Here is a 16,611-nt window from a genome sequence, read left to right as displayed (position 1 = left end):
AAGGAGCCAGGGCCTTTGGAAGCTGTTCCAATAGCATGGTGGTAGCGGGACAAAATGGAGGGAGAGGGTGCAGCGGACTCAGTCCTGGAGGGACAAGAGCTGGGCTTGTGGGGTCTCTGTGGCCCAGCTGCTACCACAGGGAGCCAAGCACCCAAGTGGGTGTGGGGAACTATGCTGAGGGCAGCTCCCACACCCTCGCACTCAGCGTCCGTGTGGCTGTTCTGGCCTGAGCCCTTCTTGGCCCCTTTGGCCAAGACAGTTGGGTCACCAGGCAAGGGCCTTCAGCAGCCAGTTCTTCCCTGGAGCCACTGCGGACCAAGACCACATCACACAGCATTACAGGCATCTGTTTATTTGGCAAATCCAATTATTCAAATCATTTTCCCAATGAATTGTGCTAGTTTCACACATGTACATATAACAAGGATGTCTTGGGTTTTTCCAGACTGGGAGGAAGACTATGGTCACATTTAGGGCCAAATAATGTCCCCAGGCCTCCCTTACCGGCAGGCATTTCAGCCATTTCCACAACTAAGTTCAGGGCTCCCCAACTCACTGACTGCCACTTCCTGGTGGGAGTGGGCCCCTGGATGCCCCAGCACTCAGCCCTAACCCTGGCCCTGACCTCTGCCCCTTCCCTGCCTGCTGCGCCCAGAGTGCAGATCTCCCTGCCTAGAGCTGCCTGGCCTGAAGTCCTGGGCCTGAGCCTGCTCCCACAGGCCCTGATGAGTCCCGTGCGACTCGAAAGCCAGGATGGGTCTGCATAGAGAGAGAAGAGGCCTGTGTCCTCCCCCAGTGTGTTGGGATCAGTCGAGGGGAGGGGGGCGTTCTCCAAGGCTCACCCACAAGCCCACAGTTTCCACATAGACCTGAGGCTGCTATCTCCCTGCAAGGACCTACATGGCTCATGGACCACCCCCCTACCCCGTCCTGCCTTCTCTGTCACCCAGCTCGGGCAGGGTCAGGCTGCCCACAAGACAAACTTTACGTTTATGAACATCACAGGGGGTGATGGGGGTGGTCAGGGAGCTGCCATCTCCTTTCTCTTAGGAAGCCTGTCCAGCCCTAAGTACACGGGGAGATGTAAATGCCACACGGTGGGCTCCCAGCTCCCAGCACAAAGAGAGAAATTGGAGGAGAAGACTGACCACACACACGCATGGGCTCTGATCCCTGGCCGGCACAAGTGTCCTACTGGGTTTAACAACCCGGCTTCCTTAGAGCCTCTGTGCAGGATGGCCACGGCACTGTAGGCACCTTGGGGCAGCTGGGTCTGCAGAGTCCCTGCCCCGGGCTGCCGCCTCCCGGAGGCCCAGTCTGCGGGGCCGGAGCCTCTCTGATCCTCGTTGGGATCACTCCTCCACACCCGTTTCCACCCCTGCATTGACACTTGCTTCCTCACCCTTCCCTGCCCCTGACCACTGAGCTGGCTGCGGCCGAAGCAGGAGGTAGAGAGGCTCCGGCCTTGGACGGCTCTCGGTAGAGCTGGGGATTCTCAAGCAGGAAGCAGCTCTGCCCTCCATCCTTCCTCCCTGCCACTCCCCCACCCCCTCACAGGGCCCTGTAGCTGCAAGCCTGGGGTAATCGCCCGATCTTGGCCTCCGCCCCTGCCTCCCGTCAGGGTTTTATCTAAACCATCCCCTTCCCCGCCACCCTGCCACCCTACCTTCCGTCCACCAATTGGCAGTGGAAGCCTCTTTCCCTACAGGTAGAAAGTGGTTCTTTTCTTCCTCAGGACCTCCCCCTTTTTCACACAAAGTCTCATCCCACTCACTCCGTCTTGCAAAACCACCCCACAATTGATCCTTGGAATTGTTTTACTGTCTGGAGCAGCCTGAGTCATCGGAAGGCTTTCGGCTGTCACGGCAGCGCCTCCTCAAGATCATCCGAGAAGCCGGGTCCAAACAGTGATCGACTGTTTAGACTGTTTACAGTCTCCACCCAGGAACTGCCAGGAGCTGCTTGCCATCGAGATGGTTCCTCCGATCCCTGGCTGGCTCATTTTCTCCCTCCCAGCCCCTAGAGAGAGACAGTCCTTTGGACAGTGCCACCCAGCCAGCCGCCCAGACCGGACTCAGGTGGGCGAGACGGCACGCGTGCCTTATTCTCCTCTGGTGGAGCCCAGTCAAGCCTGATTCTTTCTCCTCGATCTCAGTGAAACAGCCTAACCAACAATCTCCCAGTCTGTTCAACGTAGCAAGCCGGTCACGTTCAGGAATTTCCCCTCTTCTAGTCTTGTCTCCACCGCCTCTCTTCCCACTGGGCCCGTGCTAGAGCTCCATGTCGTGGACGCCATGATGGCAATGGGGGTGGCTGTCCACTGCCAGCCCTTGGCCTGTCTCCTTCCTTCCCCATGTGCCACCGACACCTTTCCACTCTGTCCCCACTGCCTCCACAACGCATCTGTAGCTTCGCCACGGCCTGGTCCACATCAGCTTCCCTCATCCTTCTGCCGCCTTCTTGTGGACACAGGAAGGTTTGGCTGGCTGTCTGGACCTTTCTTCCTCATAGGAAACTTGGGGCTCTCTGTATGTTCTTGCTCTGCCCTCATCACCCCCACTTGTTATGAGGTTATCGGCCACCAGAGCCCAAGAAGGGATTGGGAAGGGTAAGTCTGCTCTACCTTGCGATCCCCAAACCAAAACGGAGCTTGATACATCCTTACTGCTCCTTCTCTGCCCAGAACACCTTCCACTGTGACCAACCCTCTTGGTTCTCTCTCCTAACTCCTCTCTCTGCCTTTCCAGAATCTTCTAGTCTAACAGAAGGATGGCGGGAGCTGGGAAACAGCCTTGCTCAGATGGTCTCCTTTTTTTCAATTTTTCTGGCTCATGCTTTTTGAGCTTAGAAATAAAGAATTCACCTGGTTCTTGGGTCCTGAGAGATTCCCAAATACTGGGTGATTTACGTTGAGCTGCCTGGGTGCCGGGGAAAGGTCTTTGGAGCATAAAGAGCAAAGACGGTGTTCGGTGAGCATCAAAAGGGAAAGCATACCAGTAGACGTGCCACATTCGTCCACCACATCAGAAACCTTGGAACAGGGTATCTGCTACCAGAATTTGGGGCTGGGGTTTCCATCCCCTGCATAGGTCTTTCTCTCCTTAGCCCCTACTGATCATGGTATCCTGGAGGACCAGCTGGACCCTGGAAGGCCGGTGGGCCATGATGTCCATGCGGAATTCTTTGATGACAAAGTAGTAGCAGAAGACATCTAGGCAGCAGTTGACGTTGGAGAAACACATGGACAACTGCAAGAACAAGCTGATGTTCTGCTTAGCGCTGCACTGCACAATAAAGCCATTCCGTACCAGGAACTGCAAGAAGAAACCCAGGTGGACCGGAAGAAAGGAGACCACAAAGACAGCCAGACTGGCCGCGATTGTCCAGACACAGGCCTTCTGCTGGACCCAGTCCCGGCTGAGGTCTCGACGGCTGATCAGGATGTGAATGCTCCTGGAGGAACAGAAACCCATGACACCCATGGGAAGAAGGAAGCCGAACACCTCAAGGGGGAAGAAGACCTTGGCACTCCAGGTGCCATCGGACATGTTGTGGAAGCATGTGTACTTTTCCACTTTCCCGTGAAAGCTGTAGATAGGGATGCTCCCGGCCCACACCAGAACCCAGATGGTGCAACAGATCCCCAAGATCTTCCTGGGGGACCGGAGGTGGCTGACCAGGAACGGGTACTGGATGGCCAAGAATCTGTCCAGACTAATGAAGCAGATGGTGAAGACACTCCCGTACATGCTGATGAAGTAGAAGCACTCCACCAGGGTACAGAAGAAAGGAAGGGGAGCACGCATGTTGGACAGCGCCATCTTGAAAGGAAGGGACAGCACCAGCAGCAGGTCGAAGATGGCCAGATTGATCATGTAGATGGAGGTGGCCGCGTAATCTGGCCACCTCTTCTTCAGGAAGGAGCTGAAGCCTCGGATGGCCAGCACGTTGAGGAGGAGGCCCAGGAGGAAGGTGGGGGTATGGACCACCAGCTGCATGGTTTTCATCAGCTCATCCACGTCCCTGAAGGAGCAGTTCTGGCTCTTGTTGAGTTGCTGGCTCATGTCCTTTCCTGCAACACCAACAATAGATGAGATGAAGTCCCTCTGGTTCGCTACAAGTGACGGATCCCCAATGACTGTATCACACAGCCATCCGTGCCTACTAAATAACAACTAGAAAACGCAAGAAAGAAAATTGCCTCTAATCCTGCTGCCCAATATAAGTGCTATTACCTTTTTGTGCATTTCGCTCCAGACTCTCTTTCTCTCTCTCTCACACACACACACTCACGCACACATGTGTGCCCGAGTGCCTTTCTCTTTTACAAAAATGGAATTGTGTGTGAACATCTGTCCCTTGTTTTCCATCAGAACTCCTGTTGAAAGTAGTAACAATGACAAACCCTGGCCCAGAATGGCTTAAGAAAAGGACAGAATTTCACATGACTGAAAACATAACTAGGGCAGGGCCGACCTGAGCGACAGCTTGATCAGGAATTCAAATGCTGCTTCCAGGACCCAGCCCCTATTTGTACACTGTCCCTCTGATCTCCGCCACCCGCATCTGGGAGGGTTCCCCGAAGGGCTGGTGGCACATCACATTCCCTCGGACATGGTGACTAGTTGTTCACTGGTTCAGGGATGGACACTTGATCCACCCAGAGGTGTTGAAAAGCGACAGTAACTCTTACTTGGGTTTCCAGGAAGGGGGTTGGGGCTGTCTCAGTGACACCTGAAGTTGGAAAGACATAAGGGCTGGAAGTGACAAGCCGGAGACAAGTCAGGGTTTCCGAACAGGCCAAAGACAAGGGTCCAAGGCAGGCCCTGGCCAGGTCTCACTGCAGAGCTGAATCTGGGGGTGTGGAGGGCAGGTGCATGCCACTGGGTATCTCTATACCGTCATAGGTAGCTGCCTTGGTTTGGGCTCCCATAACAGAATACCATGGACCAGGGGCACCTGGGTGGCTCAGTCGGTTAGGCGTCTGCCTTCGGCTCAGGTCATGATCCCAGGGTCCTGGGATCGAGCCCCGCATCGGGCTCCCTGCTCAGCGGGAAGCCTGCTTCTCCCTCTCCCACTCCCCCTGCTAGTATTCCCCCTGCTAGTGTTCCCTCTCTGTGAAATAAATAAATAAAATCTTAAAAAAAAAAAAAGAATACCATGGACTGTGTAGCTTATAAACAACAGAAATTCCTTTCTCACAGCTCTGGAGGCTGGACATCGCAGATCAAGGACCCAGCACGGTTGGGGGAGGGCCCTCTGCCAGGTTGCGGACTGCTAACTTCTCTTTGCAACCTCACATGGCAGAAAAAGGACAAGAAGGCCCGCTGGGGTCTCTTTTCTAAGAACACTGATCCCATTCACGAGGTCTTAATCACCTCCCAAAGGCCCCACCTCCTAATACCAACACCTTGGGGGGTGGGTAGGGGTTAGATTTCTGCATATGAATTTGGGAAGGGGGATGGGACACAAACATTCAGTCCCTAACAGTGGCCCTGGAGCAGATCAAACCCAGGAGACATTCGACCCGACCCAGGAGGCTGGATAGAAAAACCAAAGATGACCCAGACTCCATGCACGCACCCCTCCTTTCTCACGCCCCCCCCACCCCAAAGGACGCAGACCTGCTGACGTGGCTGGTCTGTGCCAGGCCCAGGAGCACACAGGGCCGCTGCGTGGGAGAGGTCAGTCACACCGGCCACGGCTGCTCCTTGCGCCCCTCCCCACCTTCAGGGACTCCCTGGCAGCGGGGGCAGGGGTCTCAAAATGTAGACGCAGCAGAGATTAGGCGCCAACATTGCCTTTTACCAAGAATCCTGTGCTAGCGACCAATGCACTCATTTGCTGAGCTTCTGTTAGTCTACCAGTTATTTTCTTTTATTGAAAAAGTATCCTATGCATTCAATAAGATATTCAGATGGTACGAAAAGAAAAGAAAGAAAGAAAGAAAGAAAGAAAGAAAGAAAGAAAGAAAGAAAGAAAGAAAGAAAGAAAGAGAGAGAGAGAAAGAAAGAAAGAAAGAAAGAAAAGAAAAGAAAAGAAAAAAGAAGAAAGAAAGAAAGAAGACAGAAGCCTCTGTTGTACCCCAGAGCCTCGGTTGTCCTTTCTAGAGACAACCTCAGTTAACCATTCTGTGCATAGTTTTTCCAGAAATTTTCCAAGGATATGCATACACACACACACACACACACACACACACACACATGCATACGTACATACATATATATATGTGTGTGTGTGTGTATGATGTTGCTTTAAAATTTGGAAAATACTACACCCACAGCTCTGTCCCTTCCTTTTTCACTTTACAACGTTTCTTGGAAATTGTTCCACATCAGCATCTATGAATTGGCTTTTTCTTCTTAATGGCACACTTACAACCTGTTGTGTGGAGATACCACAACCCATTTAGCCAACAGCCTATTGACGAACATTCAGGTTTCATAGGGTTTTACTGGCAAACAAAAACTTCCACAGCGACCATCCCGGTGACATTTCTTTGCTATACAGATATCATTAAGAGAATCCCCATTCTGTTATTGTTTCTCGTCAGTAGAGCTCCCTTGAAAGCTTTAGGAAAGGAAGGACGTGGGCATTTTTAAGATCCTTTATTTGAGTGTTTTTAAGACCTTATGCCATTTCCAAACCCTCCCTAACAGTTGGTAAAAAAGGAATATATTTTTATAACCTCCACGGAGAGATTATGTGTTAAACATTTAACACACATTACTCGAGTTGGTGGCTTTCCTATGTGTTAACCGTTCTCAGGGATTGATGTCACAAAAGATCTAGGAAAATGTATTTTCTCACATTCAAAACTTTAGGCCCCTGAGGTCTGTGTGAATGGTGCCCCCTGGCGTTGTGCGGCGTGGAGGCCTGGTGTAACTGCTCCTACCCGAACACACCTGCAGTAAAAACAAGCTGGCAGCCTGCTTCCTCCAGACTAAAAATGCCAAAAGATCCACAGGCCTATCTCAAAAAACTAGCTAGACTAACTTGGAGCCAGCAAGATAAATTCCAAAAATGACAAGAAAAGCAGGCAAAAATTCAATCCAGGTCTCACCGGAAAGTGTTGCCACACCAAACAGGAAGGCACAATTGGTTCAGAGAATTCACTTAAGCAGCAGAAACAGAAGTAAACCAAGAACCACAAAAAAGGAGTTCAAATACAGGTTTGTGTTTAAAGAGATTCAACATGACTGCAGAAAAAGGAACTTGGGCATCCGTGTGGGGCTGGGTCATGCTCAGGCACACTCCGTGGACGAATCTACCACATCACCGGTGGTTCAGTGACTAGAACTAAAAGAGCCAACAGCAGCAAAAAAAAAAAAAAATCAGTGACGCCCAAAGGTAAACCCAAACCCAACCCCAACATACGGCTGAATTGAACAGACCAATGAAAAAGGAAGGGAGTGTCTGCCTTCAGCTTGGGTGGTGATCCCAGGCTCCTGCGATGGAGTCCTGCATTGGGCTCCTTGCTCAGGGAACAGCCTGCTTCTCCCCCCACTGCTCATGCTCTCTCTCTCTCCCTCTGTCTCTCTCTCTCAAATGAATAAATAAAATCTTAAAAAAAAAAAAAGGGAAGGGAGAAAATGGTCTGAGGGATGCTGGGGCTTGTCTGACTCGATGGTACCAGGTAGATGTGTGCGAAAAAACACAACTCAGCCCTCAGTGTTCTCCAGCGGGACCATCCTAAAGGTCACATTTGAATTACTGTCAGACTTCAAATGGGAACTTCTCAAACGCTAATCTTTGAAGTCAGAGAAAGTACTCTGGACTGGCAAAAGGAAATCAGTTTGGAAAAAAAACAAAAAACAAAAAACTCCCAGCTAATGGCAGAGTAAGCAGAGAATCTGAAAAATTAATCCTCTGAATTCCCTCCGAATGTTCAAAGACACCACCTTTTTGTTTTTTTAAAGCTTTTTTTAAATTTTTTTAAAGATTTTATTTATTTATTAGAGAGAGAGAATGAGAGATAGAGAGCACAAGAGGGAAGAGGGTCAGAGGGAGAAGCAGACTCCTCGCTGAGCAGGGAGCCCGATGTGGGACTCGATCCCGGGACTCCAGGATCATGACCTGAGCCGAAGGCAGTCGCTTAACCAATTGAGCCACCCAGGCGCCCGAAACCACCTTTTTTGCAAATCTTCTTTAAAAAAAAAAAAAATCAGGAACTTCTCTGGAATAAGATAAAAAGGCTCCAGGCCGCAGCTAGAGATAAAAGAGTCATTTTTCTCAAAGATGGGCTGCCAGTAAAAGTCAGTCTCCTTGCGGTGGGAGCCAGGAAGCTCCCCACACTTGACCTGCTGCCGGGAGCCCTCGGTGGTCTCTGTGCCAGGCAGTCCAGGGACCCACACCAATGGATCTGCCGCACTGGGTGGGTGGGGGGGCGGAACGCTGGGGAACAGATGTGTTTTTTTTTGTTTTTGTTTTTTTTAAAGATTTCATTCATTTATTTGAGAGAGAGAGAGCATGAGAGGGAAGAGGGTCAGGGGAAGAAGCGGACCCCCTCGCCGAGCAGGGAGCCCGACGCGGGACTCGATCCCGGGACTCCAGGATCATGACCTGAACCGAAGGCGGTCGCTTAACCAACTGAGCCACCCAGGCGCCCCTGGGGAAGAGATGTTAAGACAGGATTCGATGTTGGAGAGATCTCTTAGGACAAATGCCTGTGCAGGATCCAGGGGAGAGCAGGTCTGACATCTGTGGATGGAGAGAGGGAAGGAAGCTTCAGAGGGTCGGGGGAGAAGAGAGTCAGCGCGCAGTGCAGCTCGGAGAACGTGCTGGCCCAGCCGCTGGGGGGGCCCTACGCTCTCCAAGTCAAGCAGGAGTCACCCAGGACTAGTCCCTCTGCCAGGCTCAGTGATGGGCTGGAAGCAGCCCAAGGACAGTGTGGCCCCAGTGTCAACATCACGGTAGAGCCGAAGGGGCAGAGCTGGGCTGTCACCTGTGCTCCCAGGGGGCAGCCGGTTCTCCTGCAGGGACGTTCTCCTGAAGGGAGGCTGGCGCAGCCCCCTGACAGCAACCACCAAGGCTGTCCTAACGCCTTCATTTACATCAGAAGCTGGCTATTGCGTGACAGGCAGTGGTGGGGACATTCCCAATTAGCATGCCCAACAGGACCATCTACAGGTGTTAGCTTTCTTCGGCAGGGATGGCGGCGGGGGGGGGTGGGGGGGTGGGGGTGGGGGTCCTATTGCCTCGCCGGGAGCGTTTGATCGGGCCCTGTCTCCAGCCTCATACCAGGAAGGAAATAGAACTGAGCGGGGAGAGGTCATGGGTCAAGCAAACCGGGCCTGTGAATAGACCAGAAGGGCCCGAGATGACCTTCGTTAGTTAGTCACCGGCAGCGAGGTGCCTGAGAGGTGGGGCTGAATCGAACAATGGAGAAGGGGAGAGCTTGGATGGGAGGAGCTGAGTTTCATGCAAAATTTATGGAGAGAGAGCCCCTCCCAGATGATCTGCTCACATCTTTATTTTTTTATTTTCTTTAAGATTGTATTTATTTATTTGAGAGAGAGAGACAGAGAGAGCACGAGTCGGGGGAGGGGCAGAGAGAGGCAGAAGCAGACTCAGGACTCAGGACCTTGGGATCATGACCTGAGCCGAAGTCAGACGCTTCACCAACTGAGCCACCCAGGCGCCCCTGCTCACATATTTAAATGACATTAATATCGAGCCCTACAAACATCTGTGAATAAACAAACCAAATTCCTTGGAAACTCCTCTGAAAAACTGATTCACAGCAGAAGAGGTTTGAGGGAGAAAATTTGGACACAAGGCTTTCCTACCCAACTGGGTTTCTGTGAAGGTGTGAAGATCATAGAAAGCCACCATCAGATAGGTGTGGCTTCCGGAAAGAAACAGACTCCAAGAGGCAAATATTTAGACCTCCACGAGATAATAACAATGAAGAATAAAAATACAGTTACGGTGAGGATAGTTACAGATGTAAATTTAAAAGAAAAACACCGTAAAAGAGGTCACTTAAAAAAAAAAAAAACAAGAGTTAAGACCTTAGGTCAATTCACAAAGAAGGAAGAATATCCTTAGGGTGTATGGGGCAGGGGGTGGGAGTAATGGGGTACAGGTGCAACAAATATTCCATAAAAGGAAATTAAAATTATTGTTCTATTTTGTTTCACTTTGATAATTACAGAAAGTGTAAGAATTTTTTTTATAACCTTGAAGTAACTAACCACTGACTATTGAAAACAGGATGCTTATCTTCAAAATCACCAAAGAAGATAAAAACAAACAAATCGAACCCTATAGCAAAAGAGTAAATAGAGTGGAAAAAGGAATTTGAGGATAGAAATGACGATAAACATAAAAAATTGACACTTTCCTTTATTAACTAACATTTTTAGTTCAATTATGAGATACAACTCTTCATTGCTTATGTTGAAGATCACAGAGAATGATAGAGAAATGGTCAAAGTAGAAGTCCCATGGGGCGCCTGGGTGGCTCAGTCCGTGAAGCGTCTGCCTTCGGCTCAGGTCATGATCTCAGGGTCCTGGGATCGAGCCCCGCATCGGGCTCCCTGCTCAGCGGGGAGCCTGCTTCTTCCCTGCCTGCCGCTCCCTCTGCTTGTGCTTTCTCTCTCTCTCTCTGACAAATAAATAAATAGAATCTTAAAAAAGAAAAACAAAGTAAAAGTCTCATGGTGATATATATGGCAGACAAATATGAACAAAAAGGAAGTCAGAGTGGCAATATTCATACCCAACCTTATAGAATTTCATAATAAACCCACACATCAGAACTAAGTTTATTTTACATTAATAAAGGAAAAATTGTGAAGGCCTATATAGTTATCTTGTGCACGGAATGACATCCTATAAGAACACGTGAAGTATAATTGCTAGAATTTCAGGGGCCATTGACAAAGACACACCTGAGTGGCAGACTCTCATATACTGTAAATTTGAATAGATGAAGTAGGCAAAATAGAAATTAGGATGTAGAGTTATGTGAACAATAGAATGAATGCAATTTAATTAATAACTCTTGAAGTTGGTTTTAAACAGAGAGGTAGAGGTGTCTGGGTGGCTCAGGTGGTTAAGTGACTGCCTTCAGCTCAGGTCATGATCCTAGAGTCCCGGGATCGAGTCCCGCATCGGGCTCCCTGCTCAGCAGGGAGTCTGCTTCTCCCTCTGACCCTCTCTCCTCTCATGTTCTCTCTCTCATTCTCTCTCTCTCAGATAAATAAATAAAATCTTTAAAAAATAATAATAAATAAAAATAAATAGAGAGGTAATCCACTTTTTTCTCGAGTATCCAAGAAACGGTTACCAAAATGAATTATCTGCCTACCAAGAAGAGAGTCTTCCATTTAAAAAAAAAAAAGCAGAAATGATGTTGGCTATATTCTGATCACAATATGTAGAAATCTTTTGAACAAAAATCTCTTTTTGTTAAAACATTTTCACATCGAGTAATATACCAGGGAAAGAAAATACACAGATACATCAGATGAATGATGTTCTTTCTTTATGAAGGGTATAAAAAATATATAATATGAAGACCCTCAGGAGACAAACAGGCAAAAGACAGTTCCCAGAAGAGGATTTACAAAGAGATAAAACTTTTGCTCATCATTTCAATAAAGAAGCCGGTAAGGGTTCTGTGAAACAGTCATCGATGTGCTGGTGAATGTACACAGCTTCTAGATTTGATAACTTAGAGTACAAGTCAGAGAAACCTTATTAATCTTTCATCCAGTGGTTAAAAATTTACTTTAAGTAAATCAAAGAAAGGAAAGAAAAGTTGTGTACAGATAGTGTGTTTAACATTTTTTCTGATAGCAAAAAACACACACGCATTTAAATGTCAACCAGAGCTTAACTTCACGATGGTAAATCTACTCAATGGAAAATTTTTCTGTCTGATTATGTTACATTTATGCTGACTATGTTAAGTAAAAAACCCACAAACTATAAAACGATACATTCAGAATGACTTCAACTGTGATTAAAAAAAAAAAAAAAACCCACACATAGGGAAAAAAAAAACCTAGAAAAAAATTTCCATATGCCCAACATTGGTTACATTCTAACAGTTAGATGGTGGGTGCTTATTCAATCTTTTAAATCTTCTTCCCTCTCTCTCTCTCTCTCTCCTCTTGCTCTCTCTGTGTATATATTTTTCTACTTAATTAATGATGATATGAAAACAACTTAGCTTTTTTAAGTTGTAGTAAATGCTGGGAGAAAAGGAGAAAAATAAGAGTAGCTGTTGACTTTCCCTAAAAAGAAGAAAAGTCTGGGTGTGTGTTTGAGGCAAGGCAGGGGCGGGAGTGAGGGTCACACAAAATTTAAAGGAATGCATTGGACTAACCCAGGCTCAGCTGATGAAACATCAGTGTTGCCGGGCCAAAGATGAGCACTTCAACAGGCAGCGTCTAACGGACGCGGGGACAATGCATGACAGAATTAGAAGTGACAGATGAGAGAGCAGGTGCCACTTCAGAGAGGAGCAATGGCAACAAGAACCTGATCTGTGATTAAAAAAAAAAAGTTTCATCTGTCCACAGGTCAGCCATCACATCATAAAAATTGTGCACAGCATAAGGAGTGAAGACTGACACAAAAGACATTCAAAATGCAGATTTCACCATGGAGAGTGGGTCAAGGGAAGGGAAGATATTTACAGAAATCCTCCCAAAGCTTGGACAGCTGTTAAGAGAAACAAATGTCGGAGTTAAAACTTAAATATTTTCTAAATTGGATATTCAGGTTAAATTATCTTTTCTATTGTAAAGGGACCCAAGGAAGAGAAAATTCACAATAGAAACTAAACATGAAAAAACTGCCACGGCTCTATGTAGACAGCAGGGGGGTAACCCTGTGGAAGTTTACACAAATGTAACAATTACATAATAGAATTACAATACTCCCTAACAGTGATAACACTCCCTCTAAAAAGGGGCATTCAGTAAAAAAATAAAAGTAAAAACCCAAACCTAATTTTTTTTTGCCGATAAGAAACACAGAGAAAACAAAAAGGCATAGACAGAGTAAAATGATAGGGTAATTTGGTTTATCAGGCACACAGAGCTCTAGAAAACAAAAAGAGAATATGACAAGTAATTTTTTTTCGTAAAAAGAATTGAGAGAGTAACACAGAGACTTTACAGAGGTAAAAGTTACAATGAATAATTAAAACAAAACACTTAATTTCTGTTCTAATGCACATAGCGAAGAAATATATAATGGGAACATGACAGAAATGCAAAAAGAAGTAGAAACAGAAATATAATTGTAGGTAGAGACCTTCAGGCTCCCCTCTTGGAGTATCATCGATCAGGTAGACAGAGAAATTTTGAGCTCCAGACAGCCCAATTAAAAAGGCAGATCCGTGAGGACTAAATCATAAATCAAGGGAATACACTTTCTTTGGGAGAAGACAAGGATCTTTCACCAAATGGATCCCATTCCTGGGCCTCGCCCAGGACTTCAAGACAATGGCAAGTCTACCTTTTCTGTCTCAGACCACAAAGAAAGCACAACTATTTGCTGAGCACCATGATATTAATAATATATAATAGGTATTTTATGCATTCTCTTAAGTGATCTCTTCAGTAATGTGTGTCAGAGATAAAATCAGAACTACATTACTGAAATACTGGAAAGAACGAATCTGTATACACAAAACGCAGAGGTAGTCACAGCTTATGGGGAAATGGAAGTTCTTAAGCATTCTTGCAAACAGGAAAGATGATGAGAAACAAGAAGAACCGGGCTATACTGAGGATCTAGAAGAGGAACTTGGGGTGATGGTGACCCTTCCACTGCTCTGATCACCTGTGCCCTGGGGGCTGTCTCTCTGCTCAGGCTGCATGTGGAGAGGCTAGGGGACCACAGCCCAGGAGAATATGTGGAAAGGACTAGAGTTGCTCACGATCTATAAAAGAATAGACATTTTAGCATCCCCCCATGCTCAAGACATGCTCCACCGTATGACTCCACAGAATGGGCTCCAGATGGCATCAAGAAGGACCTGCCTTGCTAACAGAGTATCTGACAGCAGACAGAGCAGTCTTGCTATGTAGTGAGCTCTCTGTCACCAGAGGTATGTAAGCAAAGGCAGGAGATCCATTTATCCAGAATGTTGTCAGGGGAATTCACACAGACAGAGGATTTTTTTTTTCAATAAAATGGAATCTTCTGTCAATATATTAACGTATTCTAATGTTTAGTGAAGAGGAGAGAAAATAGCCTGTGTGTGAAGAGGGACGGGCCTGGGAGTCCAGAGGCCTCGGCTCCTGGCTCTCTCTGGCTGTGGGGCCTCCGTCTGGGTTCTGGGTTCTCTCCTCCGAACAGCAAGGCAGGAGCCCGTGGCCTCACCGAGCTGGCTCTCTCTGCTAACGGGCCAGGCTCTGGGCTCCGATTCCTGCAGCTGCCTGGGCCCGCGTCCTACCTGGGGCAGCCCCAGGTGTGTTATGACCAGCGGTGACACCTAAACCCAACTGTGTGGCCCAAGCCAAGCCAACCCTCCTTCCGGCAGCAGACGGACTTTGCAGAAACACCAGCAACAGTAAGAATGGAACTTCAGGAGGTTTGAGGGCTGAGAAGGATCCCCAGCCCCCCTCTCTTTTGCTGCCAAACTCCTCATCCACAGGGAGCACTGTGGTGTGAGCCACCTAAGAGAAGGGAGGGCCAGCCGTGGCCAAGCAGAGCTGATACAGCCTGAGGGCTGTAGTATGAGGAGGAACACTGCCCTGGACCAGTGTCGTCCAGGTTCCTTGCCTGCGATTCTTGTCTCCTCTGGGGGTGCAGCGCTGAAACCCACAGTTAGAATAAAAATATTTACTTGGATGCAGTCATCTGCCACTAACACCATAGCGTAAATAAGTCCATCTGTCTACATCTGAGCTAGGCTTTTGGCCGACACGATGCAAAAAGGAACAGGACACAGAGGGGACAGAGCACATAGAATCTCCCAGACTCCAAAATTTTGCTGGAGCTGCACCCTGAGCCTCACGGGTTGGAATGGAGTTGGAGGAGTGGGGGGTTCAGTTCAGGCACTTGAGATGTGGCCGTCCCTGTGCTTAGTGTTCTGCGGTGGGAACTCGGCACATTCCTGGAACGTTGTTATAATCATGCCCATTTTACAGATGAGGACGGTGAGGCTCAGAGAAGCTAGAGTCTACCTAAGATCAAACAGGTGGTGAGGGGCCTCACTGGCACTCACATTGAGTTTCTCCTTCATCTTCCCCACCCCCATCCCAGCTCCCCATCAGCATCACCAGCAAGAGCATCCAATATATCCAGGAGTCCCCCAGCGACCCCCTCCTCACTTTCCGGCATGCCTGGTTCCACTTAACATCTCTTCTTTCCCCTCAGACTCTCCCCTCCCCTACTAAGAACCTCATCCCTTCCTTCAAATGCCCACTTCCCTGATCCATCTGCATCACCTGAGGTGATTTCCCTACTGTGGCCAAGTGGGGCCAGTCATCAGTGTACCATAGGGGTACACATAGGAAATAACCCAGTTACAATACATAAGAGCAGTCAAAGCTGCCCAGTTGCTTCCTGCACGATCAAGCGGGCTTCCATCACTTACTGCCCTCAGGAGCCCCATGAGGAAACAAACTGTCATTGCTCCCATTCTCCAGAGAGGTACACCAAGGCCAAGGTACACCAAGGGAAGTTTACACAACTGGTAAGTGGCTGGCCCGGGCTCCCAAGCCCAGCTGTGGCCTGCCTGGAACCCGTTGCTCAGGGGCTGTCAGGTGATTCCTGTGAGTGTGTCATCTTGGGCTGTGGGTGCTTTCCGGGCCGGTTCAAGGAGAGCAGGCAGTCGGGCCAGCACGAGTGTTGGCACGCAAGCCCAGCTCCCCTGGGGAAGGTTCCTGGGCTACCTACCGTGAGGTCTCCCCACCCCAGCAAGAAACTGCAACCCTGAGTCAGATCAGGAGGAAATTGAGGGCTCGTAGGAAATGTCACTAACATCAGGAGTCCTCTGCCTGCCGTTGCTATTTTCACAGAGACTCGTGGGGGCTGCTGGGTTGCTGGGGCTCCGGCCTTCGGGGACACTGGGTCTGGGCAGATCTGGACAGAACCCAGGCCATGGAGGCCCCGCTGGCCTCAGAAAAGTTACCTGCCATCCGGAAAGCCAGGTCAGTTGGCGGCTCTGTGCCTCGGTTTTTGTAAGTGGCCCTGGTGGGGGTGGGGGTGGGGCTGTTACCTGCCGGGGGTCCAGCGCAGCTGAGTGAGCTGAGAAATGTCATTTGTCCTTCCAGCTCGGTCACCAGTCTGCTCCGGAGAGCACCACTTCCCTCTCTGGGGCTCAGCTTCCTCACCGGTGAAATGAGGGGGTGGGACCAAGATGCTTTTCAAGTGGCTCTCTCCCTCTCGGGTCTGGAGAGGGGCCTTGCGGAGGGTCCCTCCCCACCAAGTGTAGAACCAGAATGGGGCAGGGGGAGCATGTTTCCAGGAAGAGGGTCTCCCTCCCATGACCTCTCATGCTGACTCAGCTTCCAAAAAGAGGGTGGGGGTCGTGGGGGTGCAAGGAGCACGGGGTGCTCGCAGAGGTGTTAAGAAGCCTGTGGAAAAGCCAGGCGTCACCCAGGGACAGCCAGCGTCGGGAAAGGCTGTCCTGACTTCCAG

The 16,611-nt window shown here is 48.9% G+C and overlaps 1 protein-coding gene across 2 annotated transcripts; it reads right to left on the bottom strand.

Annotated features, from left to right (window-relative positions):
- Positions 1-336: 336 nt before the first annotated feature.
- GPR55 (G protein-coupled receptor 55) lies at positions 337-16,298 on the bottom strand. Of its 2 annotated transcripts, none has more exons than XM_028105369.2 (2): positions 16,190-16,298; positions 337-4,072 (listed from the first exon to the last, which is right to left on the bottom strand). In XM_028105369.2, exons 1-2 carry the CDS (start codon positions 16,230-16,232, stop codon positions 3,102-3,104), a joined length of 1,014 nt encoding a protein of 337 aa, XP_027961170.1. In that variant the 5' UTR covers positions 16,233-16,298; the 3' UTR covers positions 337-3,101. The 2 variants fall into 2 exon arrangements, 1 of the variants encoding a protein (XP_027961170.1); XR_015767837.1 differs by lacking the exon at positions 337-4,072 and adding an exon at positions 10,354-10,609 and having other exon boundaries at positions 16,190-16,271.
- Positions 16,299-16,611: the final 313 nt, after the last annotated feature.

Source organism: Eumetopias jubatus, unplaced genomic scaffold, assembly GCF_037043125.1.
Source record: "Eumetopias jubatus isolate StellerSeaLion01/CBP00866 unplaced genomic scaffold, mEumJub1_p1.0 scaffold_3, whole genome shotgun sequence".
In the NCBI taxonomy this organism is placed as follows: domain Eukaryota; kingdom Metazoa; phylum Chordata; class Mammalia; order Carnivora; family Otariidae; genus Eumetopias; species Eumetopias jubatus.
Note: the sequence above shows the minus strand (reverse complement) of the source record. Positions and strands in the feature narration are given on the sequence as shown.